A 22,028-nucleotide genomic window follows, 5' to 3' on the forward strand; every position below is an offset into this window, starting at 1 on the left:
GAGACAGCGCAGCCATCCCTGTGCTTCCTGTGGTGTCTAGCACCAAGAGGTTAGCAGCAGATCCTTTCATTCCTGTTCCATGCCTCCAGGGATCAAACTCGTTTATCCAGCACATCCCACAGATGCTCAACTGGATTGAGATCTGGGGAATTTGGAGGCCAAGTCGACACCTTGACAGCTCTCACTGCTCCTTCCCGAATGTCTAGGTGGATACCTGACAGAGTCTTTTGTTGAGTTAAAAGAATTACAGACAGTTAAAGACTGACTGCCTATGAAATCTATTCTGTTAAATAGACATACATAAACTTAACCATAAAGGTAAATAATATTGGCAGTTCATGATTCATTACTTTTGACAGGGTTTATTTATGAACAGGCAGACAAAGGATAAATGTAACATCCGGATTTCAACAATTTTCAAAAGATTCTAATTTGTTCATGATTCCATAAATACACAGATAAACTATCGGAAAGAAGACAGCAGCTTCAGGTGCCTCTATGTCCACATCACTGAGGACCTGACATGGACTCTTCACACTAACACCAACACCAAGAAAGCTCGATAGCGGCTCTTCTTCCTCCGCAGGCTGGGGGGCTTAAACTTGGACTCCAGGATACTCTGCAACTTCTACAGGTGCACCATAGAGAGTATCCTGACTGGCTGCATCACAGCCTGGTACGGCAGCTGCACCGCCCTCAATCGTAAGGCTTTACAGAGGGTGGTGAAAATTGCACAGAACATCACCAGGACGGAGCTGCCATCCATGGAGGACCTTTACTCCCAGCGGCTCAGGAAGAAAGCCCTCAGGATTATAAAAGACCCCCCATCACCCCAGCCACAAACTGTTCAGTCTGCTGCCGTCTGGCAGGCGCTACTGCAGCATCCGGACTAAAACCACCAGACTCAGAAAGAGTTTCATCCCACAGGCCATAAGACTATTAAACACCTGAACGAAGAACATCCATAACATTCACCAGTTTGCAACTCACAAATGATGTATCACTTGTTTATAAAACGGACAAGTCAAATCAAGCAATCTGATTGGTTCTTAGCCGTGATATACTGAGCGTATACCACGGGTAGCATTGTAAGTTACTTTTCACAACAAGTCAGTATCCCTCCGCGTCTGAGAAAAACAGTATACCGTTATACTGGAACAAGAAAGCATCGGAGAAGTAACGGGGCAGAAGCCCTCCTTTTTGACGCAGCGGTCCAGACATAGACATCAAACGCCAAAACATATTCAGTGTGCAGTTCCTTTGGCATTAGGGCAGGGATATCTAGATACTTTTGAAGGTTTAACATAATGAATTGTGCTACTTTTAAAGCAAGCAACGATGTTTTCAAATCTGTAATCAAAGAGGTCCACAAAAACGCTATCGACCAATCAGATTGCTTGATTTGACTCGTCAGTTTTAGAAATATATTTAAATTTCTTCCGTTACGAAACAAACTTACAAAGCATAAAATGGAAACATTTAAGATTAACTTCGACCTCCGGGGGGGGTCTTACTATAGTATTGAGGAGTGGATTGAGCAGTGCCTATCTCCAGAGAAAAAAGCACCTAAACTACGACATGCAGAGCTACGTGAAGAGCAGGTAGACCAACTGGAAAAGTACCACCATTCAAAAGCTTTCTGATGCGGGTCTTGAAACAAAGCAGAGAAATGATGACCGTTAGTGGCCACAGGTGCGAAAGCTCTCTCCAGAGCTACTGGAAGCCCAATCTCGGGGACCGGAGAAAGTGGAGCAATATTCTCGCCACGCCAAGCAACAGCCTCGAACAACCTCAACCTATACAAGTGACCACGTAAGCCATGCTACTGATGCTGGACAGTTTTTCAGTGGATGCACAATAAACAGCAACATACATATTAATGTAAATAAACAGCCAAATAATGGATCAACGCTCTCAGTCTAATATGTTCGCTTGCTGTTAGTGTTGTTGCATAGCAACCACCTTGCACTATGTTTTGTGCAGAAGGCAACGGAGGGACTATTTCATTTTGAACATCATTATTTACTAATAAAAACTATTTAAATTAGAGTGTGTATTTTTCTTTCATATTGCCACACTTGGTAACCGTTTTATAAAAGCAATAGCTCACTTCAGGCCGTGATATATGCTCATTATATCACAGCTAAGGGGCGTGGTTCGGCCCGACTCGAAGCCACGGCCTGTCGTGAGCTATTGCTTAAATATAGACTCTTATGGCACTACTTCTATTTGATTGTATTTACTTGCACTATTTTATCTGTGTTATTGTGTTGCACTGTTGGAGGAGCCTGGGACCTAAGATTTTCATTGTCATAACTACACTGTAGCTATGTAGGAATGACAATAAAAGTCTTGAATCTTGAAAAAAATATATAAATTCATAAAATACAATTGAAACTTTATAAAGCCAATAAGGAAAGAGTCCAAATCAGCTCTGTGCATTTCACTTATTGTAATTTCTTTCCTCTGAAGCATTGTGTCTGCTGCTGATCATGTACATATAACATTTAGAGTTATTCACATTGAAAAAAATAGGATGTGGTAGAGTCACTTTTTTATCTGATGACACCAATTGGTTGCATTTTTCGATGCCTGTAGTGTAGACGGGCCGTAAGGGTTTTTCCAATAAATGAATTCACATTTCTAGATGTGGCTGCTTTGAGTTTAACGGTGAGTCTCTTTAATCTCACCCTTATCTTGTACACAGGAACTGGGGTTGTTAAGACGGTATGAACAAGTTGTTGGTTTCATGTCATCCTGTCTTTGAATAAAGAAAAAAAAAGACTTACTACTGTGCTGTTGTCTTTTTCCCTTTCGTTTTACTGTTGACCCTTTGAATATAGTTTGGCAGATAGTATTTTAATTTGCAGACATTAAGAGGGTGATGCCAAATCATGATGCTGCTTTTGTTCACCTAACTGATCATTATGTTTACATGAGATAACAAGAACATGTAGAATTATTATAAATCAGTCTTCAGAAGAAAAAATGAATACAAATATATAAAGAACTCATGAAAAGAAGGTGTCACAACTGTTGTTGAAAGTGTGAGTGCAAACCTGTTTAATATAGTGCAAACAACATGCCTGCTGCTTTAAAATCTACTCTGATTCTTCCTGCAAATCATTATAGAAAGAATGTCAGGAATCTGGTTATTTAGTATTTAAGGTAGGTGACAAACATTTGGACCAAACTGAAATATGAAGACTTCAACACAAAGAGGCATTATCAAACAAATGCATATTTATTTAAGACAAACAATGCTCTATTTATATATTAGTGCAAATCAGACTAAATTATTTATTGTTTTGCTTTTGGCAACAATATGTCATAAACTAAACCGTTACTTTTACGGCAGTACCAGTCGGAGTACGGGCTGTGAACAGAATTAGGTTACACATCACCAATATGTCATAAACTAAACCGTTACTTTTACGGCAGTACCAGTCGGAGTACGGGTTGTGAACAGAATTAGGTTACACACTTGACAACAAAGCTGCTGATTGGAGATTAAAATTGCAGAACTGAAATTAATCATTACAATACAGCTTTATTTAGAAAGCACTTTAAACCTCCAGACCAAAGTGCTGTACAGTCAAATAAACAAAACAAAACATACAAAAAAACTACACAGCACAGCTCACACACCATAAAACAAGAACAAGTAAAAACAATAGATCGTTTTTTCTGTCCTTTAATTCAAACCAATTAAGAACTGTTGCCGAAAGTCCCAACCAGTTTTCCAGTCGGTCTAGTAATATGTTGTGGTCAACAGTGTCAAATGCAGCACTGAGATCACACTTTTAAAGGTGTAAAACAAGTGTAGTGTAAAAATATTAACAAATGTTTTGGTAATTGGCTGCATTTTATATAGCACTTATCCAGTCTTTATAACTCCTTAAAGCATACTGTATATCTAGCATTTACACATATTCATACGCAGAGGCAGCCAAACAAAGTGCCAGCTGCTTAAGGAAGCTAACATTCACACATTAGCCAAGAGAGCAATTTGGGGTTAAGTGGGTACATTAACATATTGATGGCATGAGCTGGGGTTGAACCCACAGCCATTCTATTTGAAGACAAACCCACTGCCTCACAGCCACAAGTTAAGCCATTCTTTCACAGATCCATTGCAGACGGCTAGTACACCGCAGATCATTCCAGTTTTCTCTGATTTCCCTTCCATCTACAAGACTTGCACAGTCCTCTTCACCAATCGCTGCACCGCCATTATCAGGGGTCGATCCCCAGTACCTATAGGAGGTAATAGGAAAGTTGATTTTCAGGATCCTCCCACAAATGTGATAGATGTAATGCATTCTGTTTTAGATTGCTTTTCATATACATTTCATATATAGCATTTACCTATTAAAACACACAGCGAAAGACAACATTCGGACACATTAACTAAAGGCCATTCCAATTGAGGCTAAAAAAAACAGCTGCCACATGTGGCCAACACATAATTAAAGCTGCTTTATGTATTTCCCTATTTCATAACCCACAGCTTATAGCCTACTGCTTATAACACATTCACACCCACAGCTCAACCCTTTTTCTTGCGAAATCTTCTCATTTACTCTTTCCTCTATTTTAGGGCGAATTGCTGTTTCAAGAAAAGAAAGACGCTTTACCATTTCTCATTTTTATTCTCAAAGTAGCACTGGTTAAATTATTCTCTCTATTGCCACCAGAGCAGCTTTATTTGCAATGAATGTTAAAATGTTAGTTCATTCTGAAATTGATAATAATTAATACATTTTTGGACAGTCATACAAAAAAACACCGATATACATCAGTAGGATGCAGCTACACCAAAATATATGAATATGTTCTGTATGCCTTACGTCAGAGTCAGTGGAGTTCCATCGACCCATTTCCAGGTCCCTTCTTGGTTTATGTCATTCAAACCAATCCAAGTTTGTTCATTGATCATGCTGGTGATGAATTCCTGTTCACAAATGCAGTTTACAGGGATGGACATCAACATTCAGCATACTATTCCCTTTTTACTAGCTCAGAAATATGTAATTAACACCATTGTTGTAACATAATCATTATAGCTGATACGCAAATGTGCTACTATATGTACAATAAAAACATTGATTGATAAAAGCAGGGAGTTATACAATCACAAGTGTTAAAGCAGCACACATTACCTGTTCTCCATAACTGTCTACGATCACCAGATCTGCTCCTCTGGCTGTGCAGTTGTCTCTGCTTTGTTCCCAGGAAGCTTTCTCAGTAGAGAGGAGATAACAGGAACAACCAGACTTCCTCCATCCTTCATGACACGTTTTCTCTGTAAAAGTTTTAAGATCTTGTTGATGTACTGCTTTAACTGCTGGAATATGGAACTCTTGAGTGCATTAAATGTCACTTTTGTAATAATAATGAAAAAAAATATTTATTAAGCATTTTTAGAGGGATCAAAAGAGATCACAAATGTCATTGCAGAACAACTACTTCTCTTGTTTGGGATTTAAATAACTGTTTCGATGTGATCTAGTCAGGCACCACAGCACTGATACTGATCTTGTTAAAGTCTTCAATGACATCCACTTAAACACAGACAGTGGCAACATCTCGGTGTTAGTTACTAGACCGACTGGAAAACTGGGTCTGACTTTCGGCAACAGTTCTAAATTGGTTTGAAACCTTGTTATCCTTTATTATTATTATGCTGCAAATATCTGAAACAAAATACCTCTAAGTTCTTCTTCCTATTGCTTATACTAAAAGTAATTTAGACAAGGAAACTGGCCATAAGCATAGTTTACAGAGAAGTATGAATATTGTGGTCTACACAAGTGTATGGGGCATGATTGTGGGTGAAGAAAAGTAAAACAAACTATAAATCAAATCACTAACAATTAAGTCATTAAAAACTAATTCTTGATTATCATTAATGAAAAGTGTCATTCTGTAACTATTTTATGAAAGGATCAATAGTCAGCCTTAGAATATCAATATCGAGGTATTTTGTAAAAAATATTATGATAATATTTATCTTACATACACCGCGCCCTATGCAAACCCCCACATGAAGCACTCACCCTTGTCCATCAAACTCAGGAGCCTGTCCACCTCTCTGGTCTTTTCAGTGAGGCTGGCATTCAGCTGGTTGATCAGCTGATCTCTGGTCTTTTCAGTGAGGTTGGCCTTCAGCTGGTTGATCAGCTGATCTCTGGTCTTTTCAGTGAGGTTGGCCTTCAGCTGGTTGATCAGCTGATCTCTGGCCTGGAGACGCTCAGTCAGGTTGTCTCTCTCTTCAGTCACTGAGGACAGGTTTGCTTTGACAGTGGAGAGATCTGCAGCTGCACCACCTACTGAGTTATGGTCTGAAATGAAAATAGATGTTTCTTAAATGACCTGATGCAATCATACTGACACAAACCAAAGTAAATGTTTTCCTAATTTGGCCCTAGGAGAAAAGTAGAAAAACGATAGATGTTTTGGTCAAATGTGCATCTTTCAGAAAAGAATATTGCTCTTGAAAATCACACGTTCAAAATGACATTATTAAACGTATTAAAAGAAAAACTCACAGTGGACAGCGAGGCCGATGAGTCCAGCCAGCAGGAAAACACTCAGCAGCCCCAGACCGAGAACAGACGCTCTGAGAAGTCTCCTGGGACCTGAACACAGAGAAAACCAGGAAGTTTAATCCAAAATCCAGAGTGCACTCTGACTGACCCTCTTACCTTCTTGTTTTGCAGATGATCTTGAGCTAAGGAGTTTGACATCGTCAACATTGACATAGATTTCCTCCATTGCTCATGGGACTGCCAACTATTTCCTAGAAGGTCAGCTCTGCAGCAATTATCCTGAAGTATGTGACCGGGGAAAGTGTGTGTCACGATTCTCATGTTATGCCACGCTTTTAGTTTTGTATGTCTAGGTTGGGGTTTATTTTGCTGTTCGGTTCTCCCTGTCTGAAGTCGAATAGTCCATTTAGCTTAGGAACCTTCCTAACCGAGTGAAATGACCCAGAGATATACACAGTGATAGGTGTTAAAGACTAACGTTTATAATAAATATATTTGTATTGATTTCAAGATATTTTCATAGTTCATACAATCATACGTATTGGGATCATTTGTATTAATGTGGGCCGGAGGGAGAGGGTGACGAGCATAAGTTTCATTTTCATTTTTTATTTCAATTCCAATTTTGGTCATGAAGAATATGTTTCTCTGTTGTTCATAAAGCATAAAGCAACAGCATCAGAGCACAGTGCAGAGTATCTAGATGAGTCCGTCGTTCTTATTAAACATCCATGTTGTAGTCCGTTGTATAGAAAACTGTAGTTTTCATAATTTCCCCACAGCAGCAGACGCACAAAATGACGTCCGCTGGCACATCATAAACACGTCGGATAGTGAAAGTGCAGTCGGATTCTCTAAACTAAAGCACCACAGTCTCTTCTCCTAAATCCTTTTGAATTCTCATATCCACTATTCCTTAACCCCATGACGTTTCACTCAGAGTTCAAGGAATAGGAGATAGGGTTAGAACTTAGGAGCTGATTTTTAAACAATCCGACCGCAACCCCTGTCTCCCTTGTGTATTGTCTGGTCCCTCTCTCTAGCCTCATCCCAATACCCCTCCTCGACTCCTCTCTTCCCCTCCTCCGGGACTTGACCCGGAAATCGATCAAGACACGCCATTTTGAAGGACGTCCCAATAGCTGAAATGCACACGGAGGAGTCGAGGAGGGGTGAAGGAGGAGGGGTGCGGGAGGAGACGAAAGGGAGGATACACCCAAGCCCCCAGGAAGTGCGCCGGACTCAGATGAAAATATTCGTGGTTTTTAAACTAAATAAACTACCCAGTATGAACACTTGTCTAGCCCTTATTAAAAACATTAGTTCCTCAAGTTGTAAAAATGTGCTAATAACATTATTCTGAGAGTTATTTCCCTCTGCATTATGAACGCGCATCTAACCCACGGGACCGCACCGCCCGGCACGTTCATGTTACGTGTTCAGCAGGTTCAGCACTACATGCGTTTATCTTTACCCATGGATGCACAATGGACCCATATCATCTTACTGCCATCCCACGGAGCTGTAATGGATATATTGCACATGTTTGCTGTAATTCATTATTATACAAAATGGGCTGTATGATTAAATCTTGTACCGTAAATGTTATATTAAATAAAGTTAATATTACCGACGTTAGATGAACGTCCCTGTAGCTTCTTATTGCACTAAGAAGCTTATTGCACTGTGTATATATATATATATATATATATATATATATATATATACTGTATACAGTGCAATAATTATTTCATGCTAAATGAAGCTCTCTTGCTTGGATATCACTAGATCCTGTTACAGCGTAATGTAAGTACATAACGACTGATGTTTACATTAGCATAATTGCTAGCTAGCCGTTAGCTGCTAACTGCCGCCTCGTTAATATCAAATTCATCATAATAACAAATCATTACCATGCTGTCATGAACGTGTGGTGCTGTTACGTGTACGCAAATTGACGTGCTTGATGTGAACGAGCATTTTGGTTAAAGTAGCGCATGCGCTATGAGCGCACATACGGGTACTTGTCAGGCATGCCGGGTAATCTGTGACGTTTCGCTCTCTCAAAAGTTGGGCCATTTTATCACCATGCGCCAATGAGCAACTTTCATAGGAATGAATGAGGCCCCGCCTCCCACGCTGTATCCAGTTCTTATTATACATCCATGGGATACACGCGAGCAGACTACGCGGAAGTGTTTTCACTACTCGTGTATAAAAGCCCCGCCCCCACCTTCACAGCTGGTCCATTACAACACAGAAAAACCGACAACTGGAAGATGAGTGGAAAAGCGTCACATAAATGTATAACTGCTCACAGCTCCGTGGGAATTATTATGTGCAATTCATTTCTAAAAGGCTTTCACATTACTATAATTATATTTTTATTTAAATGGAGGCTACATTTTACACCAAAACGGAACACAAAAGCAGGACCAACCATCATACATTGAATTCCTTGACCAACAAGAGAAAGATTCATTCATTTAAATAAATATTTAACCAGAAATGGGCCGGTTCTAAGGGGTTCTTCAGTTAAGCCCGATGAGAGGGGATACAGCTGTGCACATGTCATCATTAACAGACGTCGTTTAAGAGTGACGTTTGAGTGAACGAGGACATCCCAATTAATACCTGAGGACTCCTCTGTCCTTGCGTCACCTCCTCGTGTCTCTCACTCGCATCTTACGGAGGCGGAGCTAAGACGCAAGGAAGGGAAGCGAGTGAAGGAAAGGAGGAGTCGAGGAGGGGTATTGGGATGAGGCTTTTGTGTTTTTCCTCCCTGTCATTAGTTTCCCTGGTGTGTCTAATTGTCTGATTGTGTTCACCTGTTGCCCTTGTGTTTCTCCTCCCCTGCCCGGCTGTTTCTCGTCTCGTGATTACCCCTCCCTGTATTTAGTCTTGTCTCTTCCTGTGTTCAGTGTTGGTTTGTCTTTTGTTGGTGACCGAGTTCACCGGGGAGTGTTCTGTTTTTTCCGAGTTACATTATTCTCCTTGAAATAAAGGCAATTTCAGTGTTACCTGCAGTGCTTGAATTGGGCCGGTACTCACCGGTACGCAGTACCGGCACTTCTGATTTTTACCCATGTGGTACCGGCACTTCTTACTGAGTACCGGCAAGGTGCCGGTACTCAGTAAAATGCCGGTACTCAGCCGCCGGCAATATACGTATATATTGTAAACGCAACGCAGCGCAAATGTGGGTCTGACTCTGCCTCACAGAGGGTGACTGGCTGTCTAGATGACGTGGCCTGCCGACATTGCCACTTTCATACAGATCATACACTAAAGCCCTCGATTGGTCTCTGTGTGTCATTCAAGCTCGGGAGGGTGTGTGTTGGTGTATGTGTGGCGCGCGCGAGCGAGAAAGCGCGCGCACCTGTTACGTGTATTGTTGTTAGCATCTGGTGCTAGCTAGCTGCGTTAACGGATATAAGGAGCTGTTTCAACAACAAGGTGGAGGGAGAGTCCTTTGTTGTCAGACTGAGAGGCTGATAACTACAGCTCTGGTGAGGTAAATTACTCTCTGAGTGTTTAGATAGTTAACTTAGTTTAAGTTATCTCAGTGGGTCTCAAACGGTTCGGTCACCATTTATGTAAACACATATTTCCATTTGAGGGGGTAGTGATTCGTAAAATATGCATGAATAATACAAACAAAATGTTAATTAGGTGAAAAAAGGTAAGATAAACTTGTTGAGAGCTAAAACTAGTCTTTGCTGTTGCCTCAAAGAGGAGCAGGGGGGAGAGGAGGGAGACAGGAGAGGCCGATTCAGGAGCCCAGGCACACTCACAACTATAAATAAACCAAAAACAAATAAATAAACAAGTTTCAATGTTTTTTCATATTGGATATTGTATGTTATTGGTTATGGCCATGTACTTATGATTTTATGATTATTTAAATGTATACATTTTTGTTTCACATGGGTGTAGTCTCTTTATTTCCCCCTCAAAATGCACCAGATTGATGCATTTAAGTCCAACATTTAAAAAAAAATCTTACCGGGGGAGCATGCCCCCGGACCCCCTATAGGATTTGAGGATAGGATCCCAAATAGATTTGGAAATGTTTTTAAATAGTAACCCATCTCCATATGTTTCTTTTTGGGTAGTAGATTTAAACTAGAGGGCTATCACTTTGTGCAGCAACGCTATTGACAAATAAATCCAGCAAAATGGCACAAAAAACTGGTAGTGGCCTCAGGGACGAGGAGTCATTTAACCAGCCAGTAGGAGTCAAGCTTTACTTTCTTTTATATCCATAAAGAAAAAGTCAATCTGTTTACAGTTGTTTCATTATGGATGTTGAGAGGTATCCATATATCTCTTCATTTTGCTCTCAAATTGCACCAGATTGATGCATCTAACTTCAATATTTTAAAAAAAATTCCCGGGGGAGCATGCCCCCGGACCCCCCTAGACTAGAGGGTGTCAGGTCCACTCCCCACTTATAAAAATAGCACTTTACCACTGCACCCCCTCTAATCTCAGATGCACCCTGAGTCATTTTGTTTAAGTACAGTGAGCCTTTCTAACATATACAGTAAAGAAAAACCCACCAGCATTATAGGATATACTATGACTTTGTGCCAAATACTTGTTGCTGATTTAGAGTACTGGCACCTTTTTTATTCCAATTCAAGCACTGGTTACCTGCATTTGGGTCCTGCTTGCTTCACTCACCGTAACAGAACCAACCAACCAAGGATGGGCCCAGCAGATCCATTTGAGCAGGAATTATTGGATTTATCCTTTTCTTTGACTTACTGCTCTGATCGATAGAGGGGAGCGTCCGGGGTTCAGCAGCGAGAGGCTGCTCTGGCAGAGGCTCGCCAGATGGCTACGGAGAGACCAGGCTTGGTGAAATTCTTACCTGGCTGGATTTTGAATTTCCTCACGGTGTGTGATTCCCGGCCTGCTAGCCCCAGGCATGCTAGCTCCCTGCCTCCCAATTCCCAACCTGACACGATACGCTTCGGTGTGTTTCGTCTGGAGTCAACCCTTGCATCTGCCCCAGTTCCTGCTCCTGTCCAGGAGCCGTTCTCTGGAACTCGTCTGGCTTTTGGAGGTCCACGGAGCCTCCAAACGGCTCCTAAGAGAAGGAGTCGCAAGTCCAGGCTAGCAGCCTGAGCCCCAAGAGCCATGGTTCCGGCCCCAGTTCTGGCCCCAGCAGCCATGGTTCCAGCCTCAGTCCTGGCCCCAGCAGCCATGGTTCCGGCCCCAGTTCTGGCTTCAGTGGCCATGGTTCCTTCTCTAGTCCCTTCTCAAATCCCTTATCCAGTCCCTCCTCTAGTCCCTTCTCTAGTCCCTCCTCAAGTCCCTTCTCTAGAATCTCTCCAGTCCCTTCTCCAGTCCCTTCTCTAGTCCCTCCTCAAGTCCCTTCTCTAGTCCCTTCTCTAGTCCCTACTCAATTCCCTTCTCAAGTCCTTCCTCTAGTCACTTCTCCAGTCCCTTCTCTAGTCCCTTCTCTAGTCCCTCCTCCAGTCCCTTCTCCAGTCCCTTCTCTAGTCCCCTTTCTAGTCCCCTTTCTAGTCCCTCCTCTGGTCCCCTCCTCTGGTCCCTTCCCTAGTCCCTTCCCTAGTCCCTTCTCTGGTCCCATCTCGAGGCCCCTCTCTAGTCCCAACTCAAGTTCCCTCTAGAGTCCCCTCTCAAGTCACCTCTCGAGTCCCCTCTCAAGTCACCTCTCGAGTCCCCTTTCTAGTCACCTCTCGAGTTCCCTCTCAAGTTCCTACTCAAGTCCCTACTCAAGTCCCTACTGAAGTGCCGCTGGAGGTTCCGCTGGGGGTCCTGCCAACTCCATGTCCTGTCCCGTTGGGGGTCCCGCTGACTACTCTTCTGCCGGGGGTCCTGCCAACCTTATGTCCCGTGCCTTTGGAGGCCCCGCCGACGATTCTTCTGCCGGGGGTCCTGCCAACCCTGTGTCCTGTGCTGTTGGAGGTTCCGCTGGGGGTCCTGCCAGCTCCATGTCCTGTCCCGTTGGGGGTCCCGCCTACTACCCCTCTGCCGGGGGTCCTGCCAACCCTATGTCCTGCCCCGTTGGGGGTCCCGCAGACTACTCTTCTGCCGGGGTTGGAGGTCCCGCCGACAACTCTTCCGCTGGGGGTCCTGCCAACTCCATGTCCTGTCCCGTTGGGGGTCCCGCTGACTACTCTTCTGCCGGGGGTCCTGCCAACCCTATGTCCTGTCCCGTTGGGGGGCCCGTCGACTACTCTTCTGCTGGGGGTCCTGCCAATCCTATGTCCTGTTCCATTGGAGGTCCCGCTGAGGGTCCTGCCAATCCCATGTCTTGTTCCGTTGGAGGTCCCGCCGCCACCTGTCTCGCCGGGGGTCCTGTCAACTCCTGGTCCTCTTCAGTGGGGGATCCTGCCGAAGCCTGTCCCACCGGCTCCGGTTCCTTCCCGGCCTCCGGAGTTGTTCCGTCGCCGCCTGCTTCGCCCTCGAGCCCGGCTCCCTGAGTGCCGCGGCCTTCGCCCTCAAGATCGGCCCCCTGAGTTTGCTCGCTGTGGTCTTCGCTCCTCCATGGACTCTGCCTTTCCCCCGGGCCATCCACCCGAGACCCCCTCCATGGTCTCTGCCTTGCCCCCGGGCCGTCTGCCCGAGACCCCCACCATGGACTCTGCCTTGCCCCCGGGCCGTCCGCTCGAGACCCCCACCATGGACTCTGTCTTTCCCCCGGGCCGTCCTCCCGAGACCCCCTCCATGGTCTCTGCCTTGCCCCCGGGCCGTCCGCTCGAGACCCCCACCATGGACTCTGCCTTTCCCCCGGGCCGTCCACCCGAGACCCCCTCCATGGTCTCTGCCTTCCCCCGGGCCGTCCGCCCGAGATCCCTTCCGGGTCCTCCGCTGTTTTTTCCGAGTTACATTATTCTCCTTGAAATAAAGGCAATTTCAGTGTTATCTGCATTTGGGTCCTGCTTGCTTCACTCACCCTAACAGTGTGGTTGCTGGTTTGAATTTCTAAATTTATCTTTTTGAGGAAGTCACACATAATTTGAGGAAGTCACACATAATTTGAGGAAGTCACATATCATTTTCATATCTATCCAAAAACAAAAAAACAAGACTATAAGGAAATACTGTTTGTTTCTCAAACTGAGAGTCAAGACAAATTCACATAAGCTTTATTTATGACTATATTAAAAACATACTATTGCCAAAGCACATTGACAATCCAGATTTAAGACTGAAATCATTGTGATAATCATGTCCATTGTGTTAAATAGAGACATATAATCTTACAATTTAAGATTACCATTACCATGGATTACCATCCATTAAAATGAATAATAGGACTAGACAGGTGAACAAAAAGACTTGACTAAAGATAAATCTAACCTGGGCTATGAACTAAACATGAAAAATGTAACATGAACCTGATTTACTAACTTAACATGACATGAATAAATTAGCAGACATGACGGGATGTTACAGTCTGACTGACACACTTACCTTCTTGTTTTGCTGATGATCTTCTTGAGTTTAGGGGTTTGACACCTTCAACATTGACATAGATTTCCTCCATCACTCATGGGAATGTCAAGTATTTCCTAGAAGGTCAGCTCTACAGCAGTTACACTGAAGTATGTGACCAAGGAAGACTTTCAATTTCTAAACACTTTATCTTTTTGAGGAAGTCACTCCCCCACTAAGGATTAAAATTTGCTTCTTAAGAATCCTGTACCAGACAATGATCACACACACCATATTAAAGTAACTATCTATCTATCTATCTATCTATCTATCTATCTATCTATCATTCCTTTTAAACTTTTAAACTACTTTGACGTAGATTAGTAATACAGTACTTAAAATGTATCAATTGTGCAGAAAGGTTCTTTTCACAGTAGTAAAAACGTCACGTCTTTTGGTAACATGAACATATCCTCTACAAAACCCATCCGCCAACTCATGTCTAAAAGGGGCCCTTTGATGTTTGTTGGGGTTTCCCTTCCCTAGTGTGTTATATAGGTTTTTATGCATGTAAATTGTTTCAAAGGCTAAACTCCCAATCTTAAAGAGTTTCTTTATCAAACAGCCCCCCAGCAGTACAATAAGTAGCTTCCTTTAATTGCATATGATGGTCATGAGCACGTATAAAGCACAGATAAATAAAGATACATGCTAACATCCTGGTTTCCCATGTAATATTCCCAGTAGCAAGCAGTCAAATGTGGCCAAAACTCAAACCAATATCTTCATTCCTGACCTCCAACCACTTGTTGATGTAGACTCTCTTTCTCTATATATACAATGTGGCACATACAAAATCACTTTTGAAGTCATTTTGCATAAATTATAAAAGTATTAACACATATTGGTAAATTAATAGCATTTTATATAAAGCAGTCTTATTCATAGGCAGGGTCAGCCAAACAAAGAGCCCCCTGCTCAAGGAAGCTAACATTCGCACATTGGCCATGGGAGCAATTTGGGGTTAAGTGGGATACAGCGACATGTTGACGGCAGGAGCAGGGGTTGAACCCACAACCTTCCCATTTGAAGACAAACCCACTACCCCACAGCCATACACACAAACTAAGCCTTTTTTTCACAGATCCATTGCAGAAAGGTATTACACTGCAGATCATTCCAGTTTTTTCTGGTTGACCTTCCATTTACAAGAATTGCAAAGTCCTCTTCACCCACTGCAGATCTCCACCACCATTAACAGGGGGCGATCCCCTAATAAGAAAGGTCATTTCCAGGGTCCCCCCCGCCACACTTCACCTGTCAGTGGTCATGATGTTATGGTTGATCGGTGACAGTATCCCTTGTCTCTAATGAACTTTGCCTTTCACTCCCTATTCCACCATTTTCACGAAACCTGATCTACGAAATGCAAACCACCCAGTCCGGATCTGTAAAGAAGACGAGTGGAAGACGGCTTTCAACACCCCTCTGGGCCATCTGGAATACCTGGTGATGGCTTTTGGACTCACACATGCCCCTGCTATATTCCAAAACCTGGTAAATGTTGTCCTTGGGCACATGCTTAACCATATTTTTTTCATATACCTTGATGACATTCAGATTTGTTTTTGAAATAAACAAAAGGAGCATGTGAAGCACACCTGTTTTGGAGAATCGCATGTTCGTTAAAGCAGAGTGGTGAGTTTCATGCTTCTACAGTCTCTTCTCTCAGCTACATCATGGCCAAAGGACAAGTAAGAATGGACCCGGCCAAGGTGAAAGCAGTCCATGACAGGCCCAGTTTGGAAAGCTGTAAGCAACTACAAAAGTTCCTGGTTTTGCTAACTTTTACAGAAGGCTTATTTGCAACTATAGCCGCATTGAAGCCCCTCTAACAACTCTCACTTCCCCTTCCCGAATGTTTAGGTGGATACCTGTAAGAGTCTTTTGCTGAGAGTTAAAACAATTAGAGACAGTTTAAGACTGACTGGCAATGAAATCTATTCTGCTAAATACATAAACTTAACCATAAAGGTAAATGATATTGGCAGTTCTTGATTCACTATTTTTGATAGTTTTTATTTGTTGTAACAGGTAGATAAATGTAACATCTGGATTTCAACAACATTTCAAAAATACTTACATTGGTTCATGATTACATAAATACACAAATAAACTATAAATGACCTCCTTAACAAAAAACAATTGACACTTGATGAAGCCAAATACCAGACATCATTTGGTTGTTTTTCCCTTTTTAATTTCTTTCCTCTGAAGCATTCTGTCTGCTGCTGATCATAAACATACAACGTTTAGAGTTATTCACGTTGAATAACAACATAGGAGGTGGTAGAGTCACTTTTTTATCTGATAACACCAATTGGTTGAATTGCAAGAGCTTTATCTTGTCAAATCACATTCAGTACACCCACAGTATTTATTTTGAGGTGTTTATCTTGGTATGCATGTCAAACAAAAGTTGCCATTGCCTCATCTAGTTATATCAAATTTGAACCTTTACTTTAAATGTATCCTGTGTGTTGTGTTGACTCCCATTACAGAAACATGTGACTTTATGCCCTCACAGTGTAAATTAAGTTAGAAAAGTCACAACATAAACCAGTGTCTGTGTTTAAACCAAAGTAAAGCCTTACGTCAGATTCAGTGGAGATCCATCCACCCATTTCCAGGTTGCTTCCTCTTCACTGTCACTCAAACCAATATTTGCATTAATTGATTAATATTCTAAATGTATTGATCCTGTATAGATCCTTTTTACTGGTTGATAAAAAGAGAATAGCATGACATTGCTGTGAAAGCAGGGATCTTAATTTTAAATGCTCATAAACACAAATGTCTTTCCTCTGAAGTACTCTGTCTGCCGCTGATCATAAACATAACAAGTTCACATCCTTTCAAAGACAACTTTCAGGGAGGAGTTGTTCACTTTGAGAAAAAAAGATGAAGTGGTAAAGCTGCTTTTTATCTGATAACAGCAATTTGTTGAAGTGGAAGAGCTTTATCTTGTCAGAGAACATGTTATACACCCACAATATATTCATACGGTTTTTATCTTTGTATGCATGCTCAAAGAAAGTTCAATTTCCTGATCTAGCTAAATCTAATTTGCCCATTTACTAAAGTACTGTCATTCCAGTAACTTCAAATAAAAGGCAGTTTACTTTTTAAATGAAACATGAGCTAATCCTGCAGTTAAAGTCCCAGATTATTATTGTGATAAACATACATACATCTTTGTATTAATTGACAGCACTAGTTCTTACAGTATGTTCAAAGTGGATGGTACCTATGAATGTTAAATACCTTCAATAGATTTGTACTCACATGGCCACAAGAGGTCATTGTTAGGAAACATACTGTATAAACACACAGGCTATTTTACATATTTGAACAAGTTAGACCAATGCTGAGACTAGAGTATTGTTGTATGTGTCTGAATTATTCAATAATGTTTGACAGTTTCTTATTTTTTATCATATTCTGCTTGATAAGGCACCTTCAATATTATAACTTTCAGGAACTGTGGGCTTATCAGCAGATGTTTTTAATAAGCTGTTTTTGTTGATATGTAAAAGGATTAATACAAATACTAATTTAATTGAGGCAAACAAAAGTTGGCCAAAACAAATTAAATGACTATTTATTTATAACTGATTGTAATCAACAACAAAAAAACACTAAAAAAATGTGATTTATCAATTCGAGCAAAGTCATTCTTATTCATGAAATCAGACATTGTGTATAGTTTTAAATAACTCGATTTAAACTCAATTGTGAAAGCATGATTGCATGTTTAGTATCCAAACAGACACCAATGTTAAGCTTCTTTCTCACAGATCCAATACATATCAATCTCACAGGACCGGTCGTTCCACCTTTTGGTGTATTCAATACGTATTTCTACACAGTCCTCTTCGCCTGGATACCCTCCTCCATTATCAGGCTGTCCTGGGCTCCAAAACCTAACAGGTAGTACAGGAAAACAAGATGAACTAAAAGATGGACATCAAATACAAATAACTATAAGTAACACAGCCATGTTCTTTTCTTAAAACCCAAATGAGTCTCTGGTGAAAGGGGCAGACACCCTACGTATAAATGCATCCTGTGTGTTCTGTTAACTCCCATTAGAGAAACATGTGAAACATTTAGAAAGGTCACAACATAAACCAGCGTCTGTATTTAAACCAAAGGAAAGCCTTACATCAGATTCAGTGGAGATCCATCCACCCGTTTCCAGGTCCCCTCCTTTTCTCTGTCACTCAAACCAATCCAAGTGTCTTCCTTGATCATTGTAGTGATGAATTCCTGTTCACATATTAAAAATGCAGTTTACTGGGATGGAAATCAACATTCAGATAACTTTTCCCTTTTTACTAGCTCAGAAATATGTAATTAACACCATTGTTGTGAAGTAATCATTATAGCTGATAGACACATTTGCTAGTATATGTACAATAAAAACATTATTGATTGATAAAAGCAGGAGTTATACAATCACAAGCAGCACACATTACCAGTTCTTCCTCACTGTCTACGATCACCAGATCTGCTCCTCCGGCTTTGCAGCTGTCTCTGCTTTGTTCCCAGGAAGCTTTCTCAGTAGAGAGGAGATAACAGGAACTACCAAACTTCCTCCATCCTGCAGGACAAGTTTTAAGATCTTGTTGATTTACTGCTTTAACTGCTGGAATATGGAACTCTTGAGTGCATTATATGTCATTTTTGTAATAATAATGAAAAAACATATTTATTAAGCATTTTTAGAGCGATCAAAAGAGATCACAAATATCATTGCAGAACAACTACTTCTCTTTTTTGGGGATTTAAATAACTGTTTAAATGTGATCTAGTCAGGAACCACAGCACTGAGACTGATCTTGTTAAAGTCTTCAATGGCATCCACTTAAACACAGACAGCGGCAACATCTGGAAAACTGGGTCTGACTTTCGGCAACAGTTCTAAATTGGTTTGAAACCTTGTTATCCTTTATTATTATTATTATTATTATTATTATTATTATTATTATTATTATTATTATTAATATTATAAGGCTCTAAATACCTGCAACAAACTAAATACAAGTTCTTATTCCTATTGCTTATATTAAAAGTTATTTAGACAAGGAAAACGGCCATAAGCATAGTTTACAGAGAAATGTAAATATGGTGGGTGAAGAAAAATAAAAGAAACTATAAATTAAATCACTCACAACTAAGTCATTCAAAAACAAATTCTTGATGATCATTAATACAAAGTGTCATTGTGTAACTATTCTATGAAAGGATCAATAGTCAGCCTTAGACTATCAATATCGAGGTATGTTGTAAAAAATGTCATGATAATTGATATCTTACATACACATACTGAGCCCTATGCAAACCCCCACATGAAGCACTCACCCTTGTCCATCAAACTCAGGAGCCTGTCCACCTCTCTGGTCTTTTCAGTGAGGTTGGCCTTCAGCTGGTTGATCAGCTGATCTCTAACAACTAGTGAATTATGGTCTGAAATGAAAATGGATGTTTCTTCTTCAATATTGCTCCTTAAAATCACACGTTAATAAATGACATTATTAAATGTATTAAAAGAAAGACTCACAGTGGACAGCGAGGCCGATGAGTCCAGCCAGCAGGAAAACACTCAGCAGCCCCAGACCGAGAACAGACGCTCTGAGAAGTCTCCTGGGACCTGAACACAGAGAAGACCAGGCAGGGAGTAATACAGTAAATCCAAAATCCACAGCTCACTCTGACTGACACTCTTACCTTCTTGTATTGTTGATGATCTTGAGCTTAGGGTTTGGACATCAACAGCATTGTCATAGATTTTCTCCATTGCTCATGGGACTGCCAAATATTTCCTAGAAGGTCAGCTCTGCAGCAAGTATCCTGAAGTATGTGACTGTGGAAAGTGTGGTTGCTGGTTTACATTTCTAAATGCTTTATCTTTTTGAGGAAGTCACACATCATTTTATATATATATATAAAAAAAAAAAGAAGAAGATCACGAAATGCTAACTTTATTGATATGACAATATTAAAAAGCACAGTGACAATACAGATGTAAGACTGAAACAAGTGTGATAATCATGTCCATTGTGTTAAATAGAGACATATAATCTTACAAAGCCATTAGGATTAATAATATTCAAAATATTCTGATCCTGTAAAGATCTATTTTACTGGTTAATAAAAAGAGAATAGCATGTCATCATTGTGAAAGCAGCTACAAATAGTTTTGTTGGCTCTCTTGATGGCACAAGGCACAAGACGAACTGGCACAGATTTAAAGAATATTATTCTGTTAATGTAATGTTAGTTTCTGAAAGTTGAGACAATTGAAGTTACCTTTTGTTGAACTACTGTATAAGTCTTTCAGTCTCCCTCTCAGCTATCCACTCTCAGGGGAAAGCCGTACTGCCGATGCCAGCTGATGCGCCACAACACCACTTCAAGCCCGGTGACTGGGTAGTGATCACAGACTTCAGGAGGAAACACTGGAAGCAGCAACGGTTCCAGGGAAGTAGCGTGCCAAGCTACCAACACACGCATCAGATGGTTGTGTTGTTCAGAGAGTTGTGTCGCATGTGTTCCGTTTCCTCATATACAGTACATGTAAATAAAAGTTTTACATAGAAAAAAGTTTTACATATGTGTTTTTGATTCACACATATTTGTTTTCCGTTTAAAACCGCTGCACCTGCACACACAACCTGCTTTCTGAGCATGGATCGCTGTGCATTCGTGTGTGGGTTTTTTGAGACTCCCCTGACGGTGACCCGATGTGTATACTTTACTTTGTTCTATAGCCGATCAGATGTCTCCTCCATTACATTACATGTCACACTTGTTAGACTCTTTTATCCAAAGCGACTTACATACTCAATACTGTGGACAATCCCCACAGGAGCAATTTGGGGTGAAGTGATCTTGCCCAGGGACACAACGACATGCTGAGTGCAGTGGTTTTTGAACCTGTGTACCCCTGATCCAAACACCAACGCACTAGTCCACTGTGCCACAGCCTCCCCATTGTAAGCCAATCAAGTGAGCGCGCCCCCACGAGGGTATGATTTATTGCGTTCATTATTCAAAGATAAATACAACCACGGCAAGACGTGAACATGTGACGATTTACCATGCTGGGAGACGTGAAGATTTCACGATTTCGTCCCTTCAAATGTGAAAGTTACACGGTATTGTTAACACCAACCAGTGGAGATATACCCGGAAATGCCAAGCAAATGCTACCCCGACGGTCGGTTGTTATAGTCAATATTAATATAATAATGATTTATTATTTAATTGTCAAACTCGATTTTTGCCGATTTTCTTGTTGCCCCAGCTGGTCGACACCTGTTTTAGCAGAAACAAAGGCTGCCTACATCAATGTATTAAATCGATGTTAATCCATTTGTGTGGATGTGGAATTAACGGACGTGAAGTTATGCGATTGCGTTGCCAGGCAACAGCTTCGGTTAATGCTAATTTACAAACTCTTCAACTAGAACCGTAGTTCTATTTAAAAACATTTTAGAAGGCCTCACGAAATACTTTAATGTAAATGAAAATGTAAATGTGAAGGAATGTGTATAACAAAATACATCCATCATAAAAAATACCGTAAACAGACGTTGGCAAGGTCCTCAGCTCGGTGATTCGATGGTTTAGCCGTAATGCACGTTGGGAAATGGTGTTTATGTGATGTGAAATCCGATTTTTTTTTTTTTATAAAATAAGACTTTATTCGGAGTGTGCTTGCTTTTCTCGTTGAAAGTCATCACATAACGGCATTGTAATACACGGTTCAGCTACATTAACAACCCAGTCTCATGGCATTTTGTGTTCACCAACACGATTTTTAATCTATTGATTCGTGTTCACCAACACGATTTCCCCCTTTTTTTCGTGTTGCACAGCACGATTTTAAAAGCAATGTATTTCTATTGGTAGTCTCACGGCATTACGTGTTATACGAAGACTGGAAGCTGTGTGGTTCATGAAAACATGTTCTTACTCAATAGCAAGCCACAATTATTG

General features: G+C 41.2%; 2 protein-coding genes across 6 annotated transcripts; both read right to left on the reverse strand.

Moving 5' to 3' along the window:
* Window positions 1-3,223: 3,223 nt before the first annotated feature.
* Window positions 3,224-14,139, reverse strand: LOC307030860 (C-type lectin domain family 6 member A-like). 5 transcript variants are annotated; one of them, XM_079696239.1, is made up of 7 exons: window positions 11,428-11,779; window positions 6,552-6,641; window positions 6,216-6,344; window positions 6,060-6,131; window positions 5,163-5,305; window positions 4,851-4,954; window positions 3,224-4,257 (listed from the first exon to the last, which is right to left on the reverse strand). In XM_079696239.1, the coding sequence occupies exons 1-7, from the start codon at window positions 11,762-11,764 to the stop codon at window positions 4,110-4,112; spliced, it is 1,023 nt and encodes a 340-aa protein (XP_079552365.1). In that variant the 5' UTR covers window positions 11,765-11,779; the 3' UTR covers window positions 3,224-4,109. The 5 variants fall into 5 exon arrangements, with proteins under 5 accessions (XP_079552365.1, XP_079552366.1, XP_079552364.1 ...); XM_079696240.1 differs by lacking the exon at window positions 11,428-11,779 and adding an exon at window positions 14,004-14,139 and having other exon boundaries at window positions 6,060-6,344; XM_079696238.1 differs by having other exon boundaries at window positions 6,060-6,344.
* Window positions 14,140-16,042: 1,903 nt separating this feature from the next.
* Window positions 16,043-21,062, reverse strand: LOC307030862 (CD209 antigen-like protein D). The gene is made up of 7 exons (XM_079696244.1): window positions 20,337-21,062; window positions 19,755-19,890; window positions 19,588-19,677; window positions 19,389-19,493; window positions 18,503-18,627; window positions 18,190-18,293; window positions 16,043-17,947 (listed from the first exon to the last, which is right to left on the reverse strand). The coding sequence occupies exons 2-7, from the start codon at window positions 19,822-19,824 to the stop codon at window positions 17,803-17,805; spliced, it is 639 nt and encodes a 212-aa protein (XP_079552370.1). The 5' UTR covers window positions 19,825-19,890; window positions 20,337-21,062; the 3' UTR covers window positions 16,043-17,802.
* Window positions 21,063-22,028: the final 966 nt, after the last annotated feature.

Source organism: Notothenia rossii (assembly GCF_949606895.1).
Source record: "Notothenia rossii genome assembly, contig: SUPER_2_unloc_1, whole genome shotgun sequence".
NCBI classification, from domain to species: Eukaryota; Metazoa; Chordata; class Actinopteri; order Perciformes; family Nototheniidae; genus Notothenia; species Notothenia rossii.